This window comes from Melospiza melodia, chromosome 1, assembly GCF_035770615.1.
Source record: "Melospiza melodia melodia isolate bMelMel2 chromosome 1, bMelMel2.pri, whole genome shotgun sequence".
In the NCBI taxonomy this organism is placed as follows: domain Eukaryota; kingdom Metazoa; phylum Chordata; class Aves; order Passeriformes; family Passerellidae; genus Melospiza; species Melospiza melodia.
Window position 1 is genome coordinate 121731680 of NC_086194.1, and position 19929 is coordinate 121751608.

The following is a 19929-nucleotide window of genomic DNA, read 5'->3' on the forward strand; positions in this document are numbered from 1 at the left end:
TCTTGCCACTGAAGTTGTGTCCATCTTAGCAAAGGCTGATGCAGCAGTTGCATTGGACACACTGGTGTGTTTAGTCACTGGTAAAAACCATCACTGGTTTCTGACAGAAAGATCAAATTTTCCTCCCTAAGTCCAGAAAAAAAATAATTCTGAAGAAAACTCATTGCTGATGGGAATGTGTTTTAAAGCTGTCTTTGGAAGAGAAAAAGACAAGAAAATCACTGTTTTTCAAGCAGCCTCTTTTTGGGATCTTTTCACTGTTTTCTGGAATCTGATTGGTAATTCTGATCATCTGTATAAGATATACCCATATGGACAAACATGAAACTTTGAAACACAGAGGATATTTGAAGATTTTGGATGGTAATCAGAATCAGGAAAGCAAAGTTCGAGTTGAACTGGCCTTCTGCCCCTCCACAATCCTTAGGGTTGATTTCTGTGGTTTGAATTATGTGCATGGGATGCATCAACTTGAAGCCATTGGTGACAGGACATCCACTCAGACACACTGCTGGGTGTGTGCTGACCAAGGAGACCTGTGGAGAGGTGATTAACAATATCCAACCATTTAATTGGGAGTTTGCTGCACGTATTAGGAAGTAGGTAATGTTAGTGATTGAGAATACAAAAAACCCCAGAAAATCAAAGAACCCATTAGTGGAGGTGAGCTGAACAAATGAACTGCAATCACTTTATATTTGTTCCGCCTAAATGTCAAAAATCTCTGAAACCATTTCATGTGACAGTTTTATGCTGTGTGAATAAGGAGAAGAAGGAAAACAAGGCAGAGAAAAAGAAAAAGGGGATATTTTTGTTTTGAAAAATGAATCATGAATTACTAGAAAACCCATGAATTAACACATTCAGGAACAAAAGATATTCCTGCTTATAATATCTTTTCTTGTAGATATTTGGGCAGGGAATCATGGAATCATAGACTGATTTGCATTGAAATAGAAGGGACCTTCTGTTTCGAAGGAAGATCATCTAATTCCAACCTTGCTAGCAAGAGTAGTGCCATCTTCCACTAGACCAGGTTGGGCATCCACAACTCCAGGTGACCTGTTCCAGTGCCTCATTACATTCTGAGTAAAGAATTTCTCCCTATCTAATCTAAATATCTCCTCTTCTAACTTAAAACCCTTCTCCTTGTCTTATCCCTGTATCCCTGTGTAAACACTTCTCTCTTCTTTTTATAGGACACCTTTAATTACTAGAAGAATGTAATGTGGTCTCACCAGAGATTTCTCTTCTCCAGGCTGAACAACCTCAACTCTCTCAGCCTTTCCTTATAGGAGAGGTGCTCTGGCCATGTTCTTGGACCTCCTCTGGGCTCACTCTAACAGACTGAGGACCCTAGAACTTTAAACAGTACTCCAGATGGTATCTCACAAGGGTGAAGTAGAGTGGGAGAATCACCTCCCTTGACGTCTTTTGAGGTAACCCAGGATGCAGCTGGCTTTCTGGGATGTGAGTGCAAATTGTCAGCTCATGTCCAGCTTTTCATTGATGAGAACTCTCACGTCCTTCTCATCAGGGCTGCTGTCAATAAATTCCTCTCCCAGTCTGTGCTCATGTCTGGGATTTCCCTGATTCAGATGCAGGACATTGCACTTGGACTTGTTCAACTTTATGAGGTTCATATGGGCCCACTTCTCAAGCTTTTCCAGATGGCATCCCATTCTTCTGTTGTGCCAACTGAATCATTCAGCTTGGTGCCATCTGCAAACCTGCTGAGGGTGCACTTATTTGCCACTCTGTGTCACTGATGAAGATATTGAGGAGCACCTGTCCCAGGACAGAGCCCTGAGAGACACCACTTGTTACCTGCCTCCACCTGGACATGGAGCCATTGTCCCCAACTCTCTTGCTGCATCCATTCAGCCTGTTCTCTATCCATTGAATAGTCCATTTGTCAAATCCATGTCACTGCAGCCTAGACAGTCAAGGATGTTGTGTAGGACCATCTCGAAGGTTTAACAAAAGTCCAGGTAGATTACATTTCTCTATCTGTTGACCTTAAAGAGTGTTGCAGTCATTCCATCATAAAAAAGCCACCAGAGTGGACATGTACAATTTTCCTTTAGTGAAGCCATGCTAGGATCACCTTCTTGTCTTGCATATGCCTTAACATTGCTTCCATGAAGACCTGCTCTGTGATCTTCCCAAACACAGAGGGAAGGCTCACTCATCTGTAGTTTTACAGGTCTTCCTTCCACCCCATTTTAAGCTATAACTTCTCTTCTTTTTTGTTTTTGTGGGTTTTTTTATGTAGTGTTAGCTGCATGAATGTGTAATGAGAACAAGTAGGATGATGTCCCTAAGTATAAACAGACCTTCTTTTAGTAGGAACTGCATAACAGTTCTTAGGTTCTTCAAGGTATCTTACCTTTCTTTGAGCTCTTAAGTGTCTCCTTCAGTGCTTTCACTACAACATAGATTATCCCAGACTTTCAATTACATTATTTTTGAGACATTACACTGCACACACGCAATCCTAAATGCTTAATTTGCTTCAAAGAAGAACCAGTAGATAGACCAATAGATGACAGTATCTTAAGGTGACTGAATATTTTATTAGGAGTTATGAATCTTGAAAAGAAGGACTCTCAAACTCTGGGTAATCCACTGAAGATCTACCTCAGAAGTAAATGTGTGTGTCTGGCTTCCATCCAAGACAATTTGGAACTGAAAGGGCTTTGTCTAAAAACATTTCTTATGCTTTTCAAGAGAAGTTTGAGAATGGTCTAAACATCTAGTAGTATGGACAAGAACTTGGTTCAAACCTTATCCAAGCAGGTGAAATTAATAATGGCATTTCTCCAAAAGTCAGTCAGAAAGAGCCAAACAGTAAGGGAAGACAACGCGGTTATGAATAAATTATGAAGCAGAAGAAAAAAAAATTTAAAAGTTATGCTTGGTATTCTTGTGTTTTCTGAGAAGCCTGATGTGTATTTACTGCTATGTAGAAGAATGGCACCTGCAGACCAAAGCACCCTTTCTGAAGTGTTATTTTGCTTGAGAAGATACTGCTTGGTCACTGTGCTAGTAGACATGGATAAAAAACTTTTAACTGCAGCATAAACAATGGCAGAAGAAGAACATATTTCCAAAATGCTTCATTTTCTTCTCTCTGGAGAAATACTTGAGTTCAACATTGATAAATAGTCTAAGTAAGAGATTTCCTGAAATTTTCTTGTCTTTCCACCCCCAGATTTCCCAGGGGACATGTGCTTGACCCCAAAGGAGTGCACATCCAAAGGACTTTGAAACAGAAATAAGAACAAAGAATAGAAATAGGAGCTTTTAGAATGACACAGGATTTAAAGCAACCTCACTGAGGATAATCCTTTCCCACAGTCTCTAATGCTGGAAAATTCTCATTTCAGTTCCCAAGCAGTTTTCAGACATTCTCTTAGACATTTTCAGGGGGAAAAAAGCTTGGGATTGTAATCTGCTTTTTTCCACTTAGAAACAGAAACAGTCACTGAACTGTCTTATTTAATACCTGTACTCTGGGAAACATCATGAGGGGAGTCAGGTAAAGTGTCTGAAAGGCAGCTGTAATGCCAGTTTTGGAACTGTGCTCCAACTTAGGTTAGTGAGATAGGACCTGCAAATGAACATTACAGGCTTCCTGTCGTATTTAAAGCAGATAAACATTCTGTTGCTAAAAAAAATTAGCTTCAACAAATAATGGAGTTGTGAGTTTGGGTATTTTTAAGGTGGATACAAGAAGCATGAAGGAAGGACTTCACTGGTAAGAAAGTAATCATAAAAGAATATCAGTTCCTTGAGAGGGTTTAACAAAAATAGTAGGAACTAAGACCTGTGGGATCCATGACACTGGGTTTGAAGAAGCCCATTGAAATAAGGGAGCTAGTTCTCAAAAGATTAGGTGAAATTGGCAGAGGGAAAATTAACAAAACTCCCTTCTGGAAGCTAACGTAGAACTCCAGGGGGAGGGTTTGAAGATAGAAGCTGGGTTGGGAACATTAGCAATGTTGAGATTAGAAGGGGAAACAAGCTCTGATGCAGGGTCACACAGGCTGCTAAGAGTGTGAGGAACAGGAGATATGGAAGAAAGAAGAAATTTGGGAATAGGCGAAGCTTACTGAACACATATGTATAGGGACAGTATGTCATCAGAGGAAGGCTACAGGAGGAGCCTTGGGGTTATATGAAGGTGAGTATCACGCTCAAAGCAGGGGGCTGCTAGGGAAAAACAGTGAAACTGCACAACAGCAGCTCCTCCAGCATGAAGAACCCTTCAGCTGCATCCATCACCAAAAAAGGCTTTCACCAGGTGTAAGCAGAAGTGTGTTCTTCCCCTAAATTTCAAGGCAGAACATTTGGCTGAGGACACATACCTTTCCTGAGAGGGATTATTGGCTGCAGGATCGGCACCTCTTGGTGCCTGCAGGCAGAGGTCCAGACATTAGGCTGGTCATAGCCAAACACATCGTGTAGCATGCCAGCAAAACAACTGCACCTAGAGCAATCTCTCTGCAACAGGCTGCATTGTATTACAGTTAAAAATTATTTCCTGTGGAAATAAAATATTGAAACAATCATGGTAAGACCAATAAAACTTTAGAAAATAAAAGCAGACAATTTGATATAGAGAGCCATTTGAAGTTAAAATAGCTTTGATGGATGTGTGGAATGAACTTCAGACTTTGTCTTCCTTGTTTTTGAGCAAATTGATACAGTAAGTTTTTCCAAAATGTTATCCAGAGTATTAGTGGGTTCTACTAATGACAGGGTTGGAAAATCAGTGGGTTTTATTTCTCATTAATCTTTCAGGTTTCTTCTGTGTAATTTCTCATTCAGAGGCTGTCATGCTGTAGTCAAAGCCATAGTTGGATGCTTTTGGTGCACTGGTGTAGTGGCTAATCTTACTCAGATGTGTGTCTGTGTTCTTAGCCTCCCGCTGCACCCTCCCACCTTTCTGCATTCATCACACCAGCACTGAGTGGGTTTGGAGGCTAATTGGGCAGAAAAGTATCCATTCCTTCTGTCCTCCCTCAAAGTAAATAAGCTTTTGCAAATTTTCTTCTTGAAACCATTTTGAAGAGCCAAATCCAAAAAAGAGGCTGAAATGTAGAGCTGAAGGGATGACCAGGGGTGGTCATCCCTTGGGATGTCCACTTGTCCCCTTGGGAACGAGCTGTGCAGATTTCTAAGGTGTATTATTAAATATCACATCCGGAGGGTGGCCTTTTGCTCCTGGTGAATGAAGGGAGATTTAAAGAACACTTAGAAAATGAGAGTTTGGAGGATTTACATGACATTGAACTAATGATCTATGTGGTCTGCAGTGAAAGCATAAAATCACAGTATATGCTGTCCAAGATTTAGCATTTTCTCCTGTCTGTGTAGAAGCTTTTAAACAGAGAGTGAGCACCTCAAGTGTCCTCATGGGTTTGTGTAGGGTCTTTTGTTGGGGTGTCTTTGTCCTTCAGCCTCCCACTGTTGCGTTATGATCCCAGGGCAAGGAACAGAAACTCCTCGCTTCCTAATGTTCTGGGCTTTGAGGCAGAATTTAAAGATTTATCTATGAGAATGTGTCAAATTATTTGAGAGGTAACATGTAGAGAACTCCACACCAAGACATGTCTTTGTTCCTGCTATTACAGCACTTGACCTTTCCATATCAATTAATGAAAATTAGGGGCATGCATGGCTCTATGCTGTAACAGACAAGATTTTGTATATTGTAACTGAAAGAAACATGATTTCAGCAAAATTTTTATCTCCCTGAAACAACTTGAGTGGTTCTCTTCATTGTGTTCAATGTGGCCACCTTCTTGGGATAGCACAGAAGTACCTTGGATGCTTGGTGGTCTTCATTGTTTAGGTGTGCTTTGGCTGACTTGTTTGAACACCGTTTGTGAGACGTCCACTCCAAGATGAATTCATGGGAGCCATTTTTATTGTTGGATTTGCTTGCAACTGCACAGCTATAAAAGTCAGAATGCTTTCCATCTTTAAGGACTGTATCATTTGTCACTTGACACCATTCTAGTGCCTCCTCCCTTCTAAGAATTCTTCCATTACATACAGTCTTGTTGTTTGGTTGGTTTAGAGATGCCCAAGGCTATTATATTTAATGCATATTTTGGATATAAGAAGAAAAGGTGTAGTTAATATTTTAGATGACTGCTAAATTGTAGCAAATGGCTACGATTATAGTGAAAAAGTGGTTAGATTATTGTCTTTGTTTTCATATTCTCTCTAATTTCCAAAAGTTTTAATTATGACTGATTATGACTCATACAAATGTCACATGTATATGTTGGGAAGTTTGGATTGAGACAGTCTCAAAGAGTCAGAGTTCATTTTTATTGACGAGTATTAAGACATTGCTGTGTTTTGGATCAATTTGATTCCATTTTGGGCTTTTCTCAAAATATGCTGATGCATTTTGTTGGTAGCAAAGGACAAGCCTTTTGAAATAGAGCAGTGTCAGGAAAGTGATCTCTTCCTAGCCATCCCACACACCAATAATTATTATTAAAAGAATATCAAACAGAATTATATTTTCTGGAGAAACAATGAGAGCACCATTTCTAATGCACATCAAGTTAATGAAGACCTCCTCGACTGATGTCTTCTTCATTGTCCCAGCACATATTGATTCTTTGTTAATGTTTTATCATCCAGAACCCAGTAACATCTCCAAAGTCATGATATTTTTAGATTTCACAGGCAGTAGATGACAAATTTCTTAAATATTTGCGGGAAATAAACATAAAGGAGCTTTCTTTTTACCTTTCATTAAATGCCTCTCTGGTAAAATGTGTAATATGGGCCTATAAATGTAAGACTATAAATACATACTCCTAGAAAGTTCTGAGCCTGAGAACATCAAGCAGCAGGGGCCTTTTTATGTGGCTTCATACAGTGCATTTAGTTCATTTGCTCCTTACATGGTTTGGCTCAGGTATATGTGCACTCCTGTAGCTCTGTCTCCCTGCCTGGTTTCCTGACAAATGTAGTTATGCAGCCTGGGTGAACAGACTCTGAAAACATAGTTAGATTTGGAATCAAATCTATAAATGGGAGGAAACTAAGAATTAGTTGGTTTTGCAGTGTTTAGCTATATGTAGTATTTGGTATTGCCTTTGGCAGACATTCTTGTTTGAAAGCTCACTGAGTCAATATTAAGTCAACATTTTAAGGAATCTGAAAACACCAAATTGTTTTTCTCTCTTTCCCACTGTGGGCCAGGCTGATTTCAGATAGCTCTCCCTCAGAGCTTCCTGGTAAATGTTTCAGTAAATTCTATCACATTTCTGTTCTGTAGAAACCATTTTCCCCCTCAAAACTTTTGCAGTTGATCTCCATTAGAGAAGGATATTTTTAGCAGCTGTTTATGAAAACTAGTCTTTTGACCAGGCTGAATTCCCTAGAAGTCATCAATAAATATGGAATTGTTTGCAGGGGTGTACTGTAGTTGGCTTTTTAAAATAGATTTGCTATACTATTTCTCACACTTCTTGAAAGATGATCTCAGACAGCCTTAAGAGCTCCTATATGGCATTGCAGACAATATCCCTCTCCCCTGAATTTTGGTGAGAACGGGATGTCCTCCCTTCCATGGTGCAAGGCTTGATCCTGCAGCAAGCACAGCACCCTGACCAGGTGACACAAGGTGCTTATGCACAGGGAGGAGCTGGAGTGAAATGTGTGACCCAGGCAGACCTGTGCATGAACCAAACCCCCTGACTGTGGTGTTAGTGGTCAGTGCCTGCACAATTATTGAAGTGTGAGAATGCCCAGAAGACCCTGGCACAAGTGTCAGCCAGTGATGCAGAAAGAGGAAAGACAGCATTGCCCTCAGAAAAAAATGGTAACTTTTTCTCCTTATTTTACTTCTAGGTCCTACTTAGACATGTATAAGGTGATAATATTTAGTTACCTCTTCTGGTTTGTGCTTACCATAATCTTCATCACGGGAACCACAAGGATCAGCATATTCTGTATGGGCTACTTGGTGGCCTGCTTCTATTTCCTTCTCTTTGGTGGAGACCTGTTGCTGAAGCCCATCAGGAGCATTCTGCGTTACTGGGACTGGCTGATTGCCTACAACGTCTTCGTGATCACCATGAAGAACATCCTGTCGGTAGGGAGCTGATGCCTTCCCTCTGCCCTCAGCACTTCTGTTTCATTGGAAGTGTGCACAGTGCGTTGAGCAGTCATTAAAAATTCTTTTTCGGAACCACAGCCTTCTGCAAGCACAGAGCAGTCTCCATTTCAGTTCAGCATTGCTAGGGAATGGCAGTACATATCCATCATAGGGAAATGTGCACCCATGAGCTCAGTTGGACTCTGTAAAAGCTCACCACCTACTTTCTAAGGGCCAGGTTCTGGTTTCTTTGTCTAATGAAGTCTCTCCTTAGAAGTCTCATGAAAAGAGGAATGAAAAATGAGTAAGAAGTGCAAAATTAGTCCTACTGTTGATAAGTAGTGCACATTTAATTGGACAATTTATTTAAATAAAAAATTTTCAAACTAGTATGAGATGCAGTTGTGTGATGTAATGTAATTAGTGAAGCTGACTACAAAGTTACAAACTCCATTCCTGTTTCCTTTAGAACTAGTGTGAAATTCAGGTGGAAACAGATGTATTTGATAATTAAATGTCAAATTCTTCTGCAAAATATGAAAGATTTTTCTTGGATTAATTAACTCTTTTATATGTATCCTTGCAGTGGTACTGACAGGTGATTAAGACAAGCCAGTAATTTCAATCTTTTTGAAAGATAAATTTAGCTTTATTCCTGGCAGTTGCTTTTTAGCTTTGAACAGTTTTAGTGCTGGACTGCAAAGAAGAGACATTTTTCTTTTTACATTTATTTAAGTCACTACACTGAAATAAAATTGATTTATGGGTGGTTTGAATTTGCAAATGTTCTAAATGCTTACATATGTGCTTCATTTTATGCTTGGGAATTCAGTGGAGCTACATGTGTCTTAAACTTGTCCATGTATGTTTGCAGGATTAAGTCAGTGATTTATAAAGTTGCTTAGTTGTCACATTGCATCGTATGCCAGATGTGTCCCTTTCTGTGCAAAAACTCAAACAAGCCCCACATACCTCCTGTCTCACTAATAATCAAAAAATCAAATTCTGTCTAAGACTAGTTTGTGTGTCACTGGTAAAGCCACTCTTTCTTCCAAGCTCTTTTAGTAATGAGAATAATTTTGACTGCCCTCGGCTGTATTATTTCTCATGTAATGTAAAAACATGTAATTTTTCAATCCTTATTACTGCTATGTCTTGTTATATAAAACTGCCCTTTTACTTGCAGATAGGAGCGTGTGGCTACATTGAATCATTAATTCAAAAGAGCTGCTGGGTGATTCAGGCATTTAGCCTGGCTTGTACAGTTAAAGGCTACCATATTCGTAAGTACAGCTTTTTTTTCTTCATAATTTTCTATAAATAAAGAATCACCTTAAAATCTTCAACCATATTTAAGTTGTGCCATCCCTTGATATATTACCTTTTGAAAAATCCTGGATTTATATTGATTAGCCACACAGAATATTGAAAACATTTCACAGAAACAAGGGGGACACGTATGCAGAGAAAACTGCCACCATGCCCATACATCCACCCACAGCCAGCGTTTGCTGTAAATGAACAATTCACAAATATTGGCACTTAACACATATGTGGATATGCAGGTGATGTGATACTGTGGTTTGCTGTACACCTTGAGCTAAAAGGTCAGCTCACCATCACTGCATGCACAGGGCACCTTCTCCCAGCTGCACTCCCCATATGCAGTGTGGGCTCCCATCCCTCCCTGTGTACCAGGTTTCAGTGGTTCAAAAGGGAAGCCACTTCAGCTCACTGAAATGGCATGAAAGTGGTAATTTTTCTGCATGCAGACATAGTTTTGGCAATTTTTTTTCCTTGTGATTATTCTCATGTGGTGATAAAAAGCATAGAGTGGATAATGCCTGTTGCTGGAGGTGAGAGAAAAGATGAATGAAGTGTGGAGAGCAAAACCCTTCATATCTCAGTGAGCTATTAGTCTCCACTTTGTCCTGACACCCTGGATTAACAGTTTGAAAACACCTGCAGAAGTTTTTGTTGTGTGTGTTTTTGGGTTTGGTTTGTTTTTTTTCTGAAATTAAAGAGCTGTTTCAGCCTAGTGAGGCTGCAGCAAAATTCTGAAGTCCTGTCATCATGATTGATCCTAATAGATAAGTGTGGGATAGGGGAAAAGGAAGTATATAGGAAGACACAAATTCACAGGATGAAAGGTGCCCAGGAATTCTTGTGTTAGCCAAAACATTTTGGGCAGCAACAGAAACTCAGGCACAGGTTTTCAAACTCCCACCCCGGGGCTTGGGCACAGCAGGCTTTGAAGCTCTTGGAGTTTGAGCTTTCAGAGCTATTGGATTGGCTTGCTTGCTTGAAAAGCCAGCTTCAAGCCAGAGCCTGTCCCTGGAGTCCTTCTACTGCCTTCTACAGGACAGCATAGGCCATGGAGTTTATAGTCCAGTTCCACAAAACCCAGTTTAATTTTTTAATATCCCCCAGAGATCTGTCTTACAGAGAATAAAGGAAGAAAGAAATAGCCCAGGCCAAAATCTAGGGGTAGGAGGAATGGGATTTCCTCTCTGTCTGTCTCCTCCTACCCCAAAGGAAGCAGTTTTGTGGTTTCAAATATTTCTTCTCTTATGCAATGGAAATGAGCATTGAACTGAGTTGTGGAGAAGAAAAATAAAAATAATCAGTGGTGACAGTCAAAAAGTCATTTTGACAAAAATAAACCACTTATTTCTCCTGTTGATAGTGTTCTTAATTAAAAAATGAGATAAAAAGTCACTTTGAAGAGAATAGGACAAAAAATTGATATATGCCATTTTAGGAAACACTGAAATCAAATAATTCAGTGTAACAAAAAATATGCCTTTTCCATTCTTTGTTTTCAAGTACTTACTAAAGTAGGGTGAATTTATATGCAAATGATTCACTTCTGTTATATCCTTACTTGTGGGGACAGTGGCGCGTAGGGGCATCACATTGTTGGAAGCTTTTCAGTTTGTTGTGAAAGAAATTATGGCACACCTCAAATGAAAATGCATGACAGTTTTTTTTTTAGGAAAATCTAAAATAACTCAAACAATTTTAAAGGCTAGGATTATTTAATTCATTAAATATTATGGAAGAATTCTGAACGCTGATTGTGTCTTTTTCCAGCAACGAGCAATCCAGATTGTAAACTGCCCAGTGGTGAAGCAGGAATCATTTGGGACAGTATATGTTTTGCTTTCCTGTTGCTGCAAAGAAGAGTCTTCATGAGTTACTACTTCCTTCATGTGGTTGCAGATATAAAAGCTTCTCAGATATTAGCATCAAGGTAACAGAAAATTTAAAAGAAATTAAATTCAACAGCTCAAATCTCTCATGGTGGCAGTACTTAATTTTTACTATAGGTAGTACCAAAACAGTCCTTCAACATTGATTTAAACAATCCATGCTAAATTCATAACTGCAAACCCAGCTTTGACACAAGAAAACAAATTCATTGAGAATCTAATAGGAATTAAACAATTCTTTCTACCAAATGCTATCTGCTGCTCCTGTTAAAAGCTCTGAAAATGTGTTGCAGCATTCTCTCAACATTGATGTGCATGAGAGAGAATGCCAGAGTTTCTAAGTCTTGGAAAGAAAACATTCTGCTGTTAGAGCTTGAGACAATTGTCCTTAGAAATCCCATCTCAAGAAGGAGAGAGGAGGAGGAAGACAGCAAAGTTCTTACCTCTGGCTTGGGAGGAAAAGGGAGCACTTTTGGGAAGTGTCACATCACTGAACGCTGACCAGGTTTGACAAGAAGTGTTAACCTCATTGGCCTGTTATACCACAAGCATTAACTCACAGCCATCACTAGCACAAACATTCTTCTGGTTTATGATATGAAGGCAGATGAGGAATGAAATACTGGTTTTAATTTCCATAGGGTTTCCAAGAAATTTTTTGTTAATATTGGAATAAATGTATTGTGGGGTTTTTTTTCCTCAAAAGACATACAGACATTGATTTCTGACTGTATTTCAGGAAAAAATTGGCTTGTATGCAATGAAATGAAGTAGTTTTTATCTTCCTCTTCCAGGGGTCATTTTAAGAAGGGGACATGTTTAGCTCCCTATAATAAACAAAATTCAGCCCTGTAAAGAGAGCTACAAGAAGACCTACACCTCCACCCCACATTGCATTAGGCTTTTGTTCTGAAGTGAATTTCAGTTCTGATGCCAAATTATGCTGAATATAATAGCATTTTTGTACTCTTTTTGTACCTCTTTTGGTGTGCTGGGTTCACAGTGAAAACAGCATAAAGCAAAATCATGAGTATCAAAATACATCCTATATAGGAAAATGTGCATCCAGAATGAAAGAGTAGACTTCTAAAATTATAGCTTTTCTTACTGAATTCCTGACAAAAGAAAGACTTTAGATCTAGGTTACTTCTTTGAGAGGGACTTTAGGACTCTTTTAAGAGCCTTAAAAGTTCATGTGTGAATTAGGAAGAATGGTCATAACATTCAAATCAATGAACCGATTAAATTTCTAATGTAATGGGGTAGAAAGCCAGATTCTCTTGGCACATCAGAAACTTGCTCAAGGGTTTGTTATCATCAGATTGAAAGCACCATAGTTTTCAGAGGGTAAAAGTGAAGCTGAATAAATGCTTACCATGGTCCTAGATAAAGCTGGACCTTGCTCACAACTTCCAGGAGGACTGAGGCAGGGGATTGAGGTGATTATAAAGCTGAAATAACTATGAAGAAATCCTGAGGATGTGCAAGAAATCCTTCCTCATCCTTGAACCTACTTGTGTTCTGTGTTTTGAGGACTGGTAACTGAATTTCTTGAGCAGCAGCTAGAGGAACATACAGGCTGAGTAGGGTTCACAGCATTTGGCCCCAGATCTTGAAATGATTGTATATAAAGATGTTACTGGTTTAGAGCAATTGATTGTCTCTTTCACACCCTGGATTAGTTTTGTTTGATGCAGATAAGATCATGTATAGAAGGAACATAGAATTCTCTGTGATTAGTTGCCATAAGGAAGACTTAGAAACATTTAACATGTCCTCTCCTTTTTCTTTTTCTGTCCCATTTCTGATGTAGGGGTGCTGAGCTTTTTCAGGCTACAATTGTCAAGGCTGTAAAGGCAAGAATTGAAGAGGAAAAAAAATCAATGGATCAACTGAAAAGACAGTATGTATTTAATGCATTTATATTTATATATATATATATATGCTTATTTCTATGCATATGTACATACAACTGATTGCTGGTGTTTATCTTGCACTTTCTTGGATAGAAATACTAGCTTCTGGTATTTATCCACCACTTTCTTTTATAGAAATGCTTTACCATCACTAGAATTTTGTTCTGTATATCTGTTATCTGTATTCCTGGAAAAAATTGTTGCATGACTGCTCTTTCTGTTTTATTTGTGGTTCCTCCTGTGGTGTTTAAGTGCAAAATATATGTTTACCTTCACTGAAAATATTTGCTTTCGATTCAAGTGGCTTGGAGATCCTTTCTCTTTATACAGCCCATAAGTCACTTTGGTTTCTCTTGCATGCAGCCAACAATTTCTTTGGTAACTGCAGAAAGTTCAAAAAAAAAAAAAAAAGTTTCAAAGCTCCTTCAACACAATGCATGGAAAGCCCTAATTGATTCCTAACCAAGTGTCAAAGCCCACTCATGACAGCTTCTTCCATGCTGCATAATGGAAGAATCATGGGAAGATTGCAGGGACCGTATTTTCTACCTATATAGAATCACATAATTATAGAATTGTTTGAGTTGGAGGGGAAAATCTAAAGGTCACCTAGTCCAACCCCCCTGTAATGAGCAGGGACATCTTCAAAGAGATCAGTTTGCTCAGAGCCCCATCCAGCCTGACCTTGAATGTGTCTGGGGATGTATGCATTTAATGCTTTTATATATATATATGCATCCACCATGTCTCTGGGAAACCAGGGACCAGGTTTTACCACCCTCATTGAAAAACCTTTTTCCTTATAGCCAATCTAAAGCAATCCTCCTTCAGTTTAAAACCATTGCCCCTTGTCCTCACAACAGACCCTGCAAAAAAGTTTGGCCCCATCTTTCCTATAAGCTCTCTCCAAGTACTGAATGGCTGCAATAAGATCTCTCCAGAGCCTTTTCTTCAGGCTGAACAACCCTAATTGCCTCAACCTTTCCTTGTAGGAGAGGTTCTTCATCTTCTAATTGCCTTTCTGGGCCTCCTCTGGACTCTCTCCAGCAGGTCCATGTCTTTCCTGTGCTGGGCACCCCAGAGCTGCACTGGGGGTGGGGTCTCATGAGAGCAGAGGGACAGAATCCCCTCTCTCACCCTCCTGCCTACTCTGGTTTGGATTCAGCCTGGGACACAGCTGGGTTCCTGGGCTGGGAGTGCCCACTGAGGCTCTTGTCCAGCCTCTCACCCATCAGCAGCCCCAAGTAATCCTGGGCAGGGCTGCTCTCAACCAGTTCATCCCCCAGCCTGTGTTGATATCAGGAGCTGCCCTGACCCAGGTGCAGCACCTTGAATTTGGTCTTACTCAGCTTCATGACATTCCTGTACACCAGCTTCTTGAGCTTGTCCAGATCTCTCTGAAATGCATCCCACCCTTCAGCTGTGCCAACAGCACCAGACAGCTGGGTGGCATCTGCAAACTTGCTGAGGGTACGCTTGATCCCACTTCATCCCCAGACAGTAAAAATAGCACTGGACCACCATTTGTCACTGATGTCCATTGAGACAAATGATCCTAAAGGATGAAGATGTAGTACAAACAGTGCAGGGACAACCAAATCCCTGTTTCAGAGTGGCAAGTTTTGGGAAAAGCAATTTTAAATGATAACAAGATAGTTGAGTGGGAGAAAGTAAAGCAGTCATGATAGCAGGAAACCCAGGTCTCTCTGACCAACAGAGTGAACATCTATGCTTGGTCTTCCCAGCCAGCCCCTTCAGAGCAATGTAACTCCTTCTGTTTAAGGGCAGGACTAAGAACAGTGTGGAATAATTCCCTTAGAAGTGTTGCAGAGTTGCAGAGAGAGAGAGAGAAAGAGAGAGAGAGAGAGAGAGAGAGAGAGAGAGAGAGAGAGAGAGAGAGTGTGTGTGTGTGTGTGTGTGTGTGTGTGTGTGTGTGTGTGTGTGTGTGTTTAATGCTTGTTTTCCAGGCTGGTTGAAGGTGTAAATCTAATAAGATTCTTCCTTTTGCTAGAATGGATCGCATCAAAGCCAGGCAGCAAAAATACAAGAAGGGAAAAGAGAGGATGCTGAGCATGAACCAGGAGTCCTCAGAGGGGCCGGAGATTCGGAAGGTTTCTGAAGAGGATGATGAAGGTACCATTAGCTACTCCTGTACCATATTTCCATAAGGACCTGATAGAACTGCTAGTTGGACAAGTGATAATTTTTTTCTCAAAACTGCCAAACTGCCAGCGCATAACAACGTTGTTAGCTGAGTATCAGTTTCAGGCTCGATTCAGAAAAAAAAAAAAGAAAAAAATCTGTGTTATGTACTGAAACAAGGTTTAGAGAAACTGGTTCGCTTTGAGGATACTTTTGATTAACTTCAGGCTGTTGGCAAAGAGCTGGAAAGAGTAAGAGGTTTGTTTTGGTAGAAGTCATTATCTATAAACCGCAGTTTTACAAATAGATAGCACCAACATTTTTCCAGCAATGTTTTCTGGATGCTGTTCTGGATTTTTTTCAGTCACTGAAATTTTTGTGTGCTTTTAAATGTTATTTAAAATCATGGGCACAGATAAAATCACACCTATCTAGTGCCACATTTCCAGCATTGACCTGGGATCAGCAATTAGTGGATTTAAAAATTTTTGGAGCCTGAAATACAAGAGGATTTGAGTGGAGGGAAATTTTTTTCCTCTTTAAATTACAGTCAACTCTGACAGTATGTTTTAAAACATGAAACTCAACTTTTTAGCTGTTTTAGAGTGGAATGCTGTTTTAACTACTGCAAAAATCAGAGTACTTCTGCTTAGTGGTCACGGTTTTGAATTATTTTAATATTAAATGTATTCAGTAAACCTGACATCTGATGTTCTCATGAAATTTTAGCTCTTTTGAGAGAAAATAAAAATTATTAATCAGTGTAAGAAATATGTTTCTCATTTTGTAAAATTAATATTTGAACATATTTTATTTTAGGAGATGCAGACAAAGAGAAAGCCAAGGGCAAAAAAAAGCTGTGGTGGCGGCCTTGGGTTGATCATGCTTCCAGTAGGTTTTCTCAATCCTCTTACAAATATGTGGATTTAACCCTTATATCCTTGACCAGAATGAAAGCATTCCCATAGCCTGTTTGTTTTATGCCTGATTTTGTGATTGTGACTTGATAGAAGGCTTGGGGTTTTTTTTTCAAAAAATTATTTCTACTTTCCAATCTGCAAAGAATTTAACAACATTTTGAACTTCTGTGTGTTGGAAGCAAAGTTAGCTCATGATACATTGAGCATTCTTAGAAAAATATCAAATCAGATAAACATGTGCTGAAAAGAATCTGCCTTGACCTCAAAGGTCTCAACTCCCCAATACTGCAAAGCTCAATATATTTAACAATGTGACTGTGAAAGTTTGCCAATGCATTCTAAGATTAGTCATCATTTCCTTTTCATATACCCGTATTATACATCTTTCTTTATGGTTCATCAGTCATTTTAGTATCAACTGTAGAAATCTGAGCACCACAGTAAGGCAGGAAGACAGAGCTGTGTAGAGCTCAGCTCCATCTGTCTTATGCCACTTCAATGTGTGGTTGATGCCAGTTGTTTTGCTATTTCCATTTTTTTTTTGTGTTTACCTGAGAGAAAAAATATGTCTAGCCTTGTGCACAAGAAGTTATTAGCATGTGTCACACATATAATTGGGGCATTATGATGCAATTTGTTTGTAGCCCAGCCCATATGATAGAGTTCTTTGCTACATTATGGATTTGGTAGAAGAGCAAAACTGAGTAGGCTGCAATCTCAAGTCAAATGTCCTTCAATTGGATGTTTGTTGAATGAAATCAGACATGAACTGTTTAGTAACCTCTGAAGATGTGAAAGAAATACTTAAATGTAGGGCACTGATCAGAGTTATACCATAGGATCACAGAATGTGCTGAGTTGGAAGGGACCCATCAGGATCATCCAGTCCAGCTCCTGGCCCTGCACAGGCCCATCCCCAAGAGTCACACCATGTGCTGAGAGCACAGAGTGCTTCTTGAACTCTGTCAGGCTGCTGCTGGGGCCACTTCCCTGGGGAGCCTGTTCAGTGCCCAACCACCCTCTGGGTGAAAAATTTCTTCCTGATATCCAACCTAAACCCCCCCAGTTCAACTTCATGCCATTTTAATTATGAATGTCTATATTGTGCTTGGTTGTTTAGTTTAAGAGCTACTCCACATCATAATTTTACACATTTACATACTGCTTCATTTACCTATATGTATTTATTTATAAATTCAGCAGACATATATTTGCCAGCAATGTTTACCAAACATGGGATCTTTATTTCTATCAAGTCACAAGTAAACTGTGCCTCTATTTTTGTTTTTCTAAAGGGCACACTGCCACTTTAGAGAGACCTATCCTTTTCAAAAGCCTTATGAAAATAAAATTCTTTTCCCATAATTTCATTAGAACAACAATGAAAAAACAAATAAAAACTATGATTTGTGAGTTTTTTCTATAGAATTTCAAGCTATCATGACTTTGAAGGAATGGGATATGGTCTCTTGTTTATTCATCACTGATTTTGTAGTCAGAAGAATTGCACAGAGAGATATTGACTTTGGCTTTTACTTATTTTGTTCTCATTATTTAACGTTCTTAGGTGGCAAGTTGCAATTTGGTGTTTAAATATTGAGCATTCTTGAAATTATTTACTGCAATAATGCAAAACCTTGTGGGAAACATCACAGACCCTGACCCTACAGCCAGCAGTTTCCTGCCACATCCACACTCAGTGAAACATGGGTGTTTACAGGCAGGCAGACTGGGAATAGACTGATATTCCCCGCTCATTCTTTTTGGAACACCACTGTAACTGCAGCATTCTGCACCATTCTTCACCTCAGTAAATGGGTTTGTGGGTGTATATATGCATACAATCACTCAAGCTTAAAGTTTTTAATTTAGATTTTTATTGTTATTTTTATATCACTTGCTAAAATTTTATTGTGCAGAAAAAGACCTCATTTTGTATATTGTAGCAATTAAAACAGTAATGAATTTGGGTCTGAGTAGAGCAGATAAAAATATCAGCGAGGGTTTCCTCATTGACAGTCACTCACAATCTCCCTTGTAGGGTGGTGTGATTCCTCCTATGCTTGTGGATTATTTTTGAAGTCCCACAAAGATGAGCAGGAGTTAGGACCACATGCTCAGATTCCCCTGGGTCACACAGTTGTGTCTGATGTAGTGCAGAAGATGGTGACTGCAGCTGCCCTGGGGAGCTCTTTACCCCCGGGCACAAGCAGATGATGGGATCATGCTTTCTTCTGCATCCTCCATCTCATCCCACAAAAAGCCTGTACATCCCTTTTCTCAGTAGGAGGAAGCCACATTTTGCAGTACAAGAGGGGTCTCCCAAGCCCAATCTGGCCATGAATTGTGTTACATGTAGAACTGGGTCTCTTCAGGAAGCCTTGTAGGTGACTGACGCCGCTTGCTCCATTTTGATGTGTGCAAGAATGCATTATTGCTATTCAATCATACCTCTCTCTTGAGCTGTAAAAGGGATGGAACTGCTACATTGGAGCGTCCCCTCAGATATGCTTTAACCTAAAAAATTTTGTAGGGAGATCAATGTAGTTTTATTTGTTTCCAGATCAGGCATTCCAAGTCTGACTGAGTGCTACTCTGAGCCTTTACAAAGCTGTACTGCCATAGAGGTTTTTCCTAATGTCAAACCTTACCCAGCTGATCTGCATTGACAATTTCTGTTGCTGACTACAAGATAGCATTTTATGAAAGAGAACTGCAGGCTACTGGCTCATAAAATGCTTTCATCCCTTCAACGCATTTTAAATGGGCCTTTTTGGAAGGCTCAGCACCAAAAATCCATTTGTTTCATCCAGGAAATTTCCAAAATTTCTTTTCACCTCAGTGCAACAATTAGAATGGTTGGAGTGGACTTTCTGTCCCTCTGCAGCACATTCATTGATGCTAAAAGTCATAAGTGCACACATGAGGCACAAAATGCCCTCTGTGAGGGAGTTTCAGATGGCAAAGTTATGATCCAAAGATCAGTTCTGGCAAATTTCACAGCCTTACTCTGAGGATTGTGAGTAGTTATATGTGATCATCTGTGCACACAGGATCTGTGTAGAATTCAAGGTATGATTGAATTACAACTATTACTTTTCCAGAGACCTGTAATGATGGATAGATATAATTTTATATAAATACATATATCAAGATTTTGTAAATTTTCATCTAAATAAGTGTTCCTTCAAATATTTCAGCTTAAATGTGGCAATTAATTACCAGTTTTCACTGCTGAGTGTAATGCTGTGATTTTTATTTTTCTCTTGCTCATTACCTTATTTTTATTTTTGTTTTCCATGTTTGTTCCTGTTGGCCTGTTGCCATCTGTGAAATAAAAACATTGCTTCTGTTCAAGGATATAAGGCCTAGCTTAATCACTGTGTACCTATGCTGTATCAAGGTTTCAGAATCTTTCTGAATCCATGGGCAAAAAATTGAAACTCATTTGCAATCATGTTAATAGAATCCAAGGGATTTGTTTTAGACAAGCCAAGGTTTTCCATTACCTCATCAAACTAATACTATCCCATTGCCTAGTTTAAAGGATTCCCTCAATGATTTAAAGAGAAATTCTGTATTTTTTGTCCAGTGGTTCTGTTCATGTA

General features: G+C 39.4%; 1 protein-coding gene across 10 annotated transcripts in view; it reads left to right on the forward strand.

The window, feature by feature from the left end:
- The window catches only part of PIEZO2 (piezo type mechanosensitive ion channel component 2), a 286361-nt gene that overhangs the window by 224892 nt on the left and 41540 nt on the right, over positions 1 to 19929 (forward strand). For 9 of the 10 annotated variants that reach the window (XM_063165966.1, XM_063166019.1, XM_063166008.1 and 6 more), the window contains 6 exons: positions 7885 to 8128; positions 9318 to 9414; positions 11225 to 11384; positions 13157 to 13246; positions 15271 to 15392; positions 16221 to 16292. In XM_063165966.1, the coding sequence (XP_063022036.1) occupies positions 7885 to 8128; positions 9318 to 9414; positions 11225 to 11384; positions 13157 to 13246; positions 15271 to 15392; positions 16221 to 16292 (785 nt within the window). The remainder of the gene's footprint in view (positions 1 to 7884; positions 8129 to 9317; positions 9415 to 11224; positions 11385 to 13156; positions 13247 to 15270; positions 15393 to 16220; positions 16293 to 19929) is intronic. The other variant, XM_063166001.1, reaches the window with a different exon arrangement.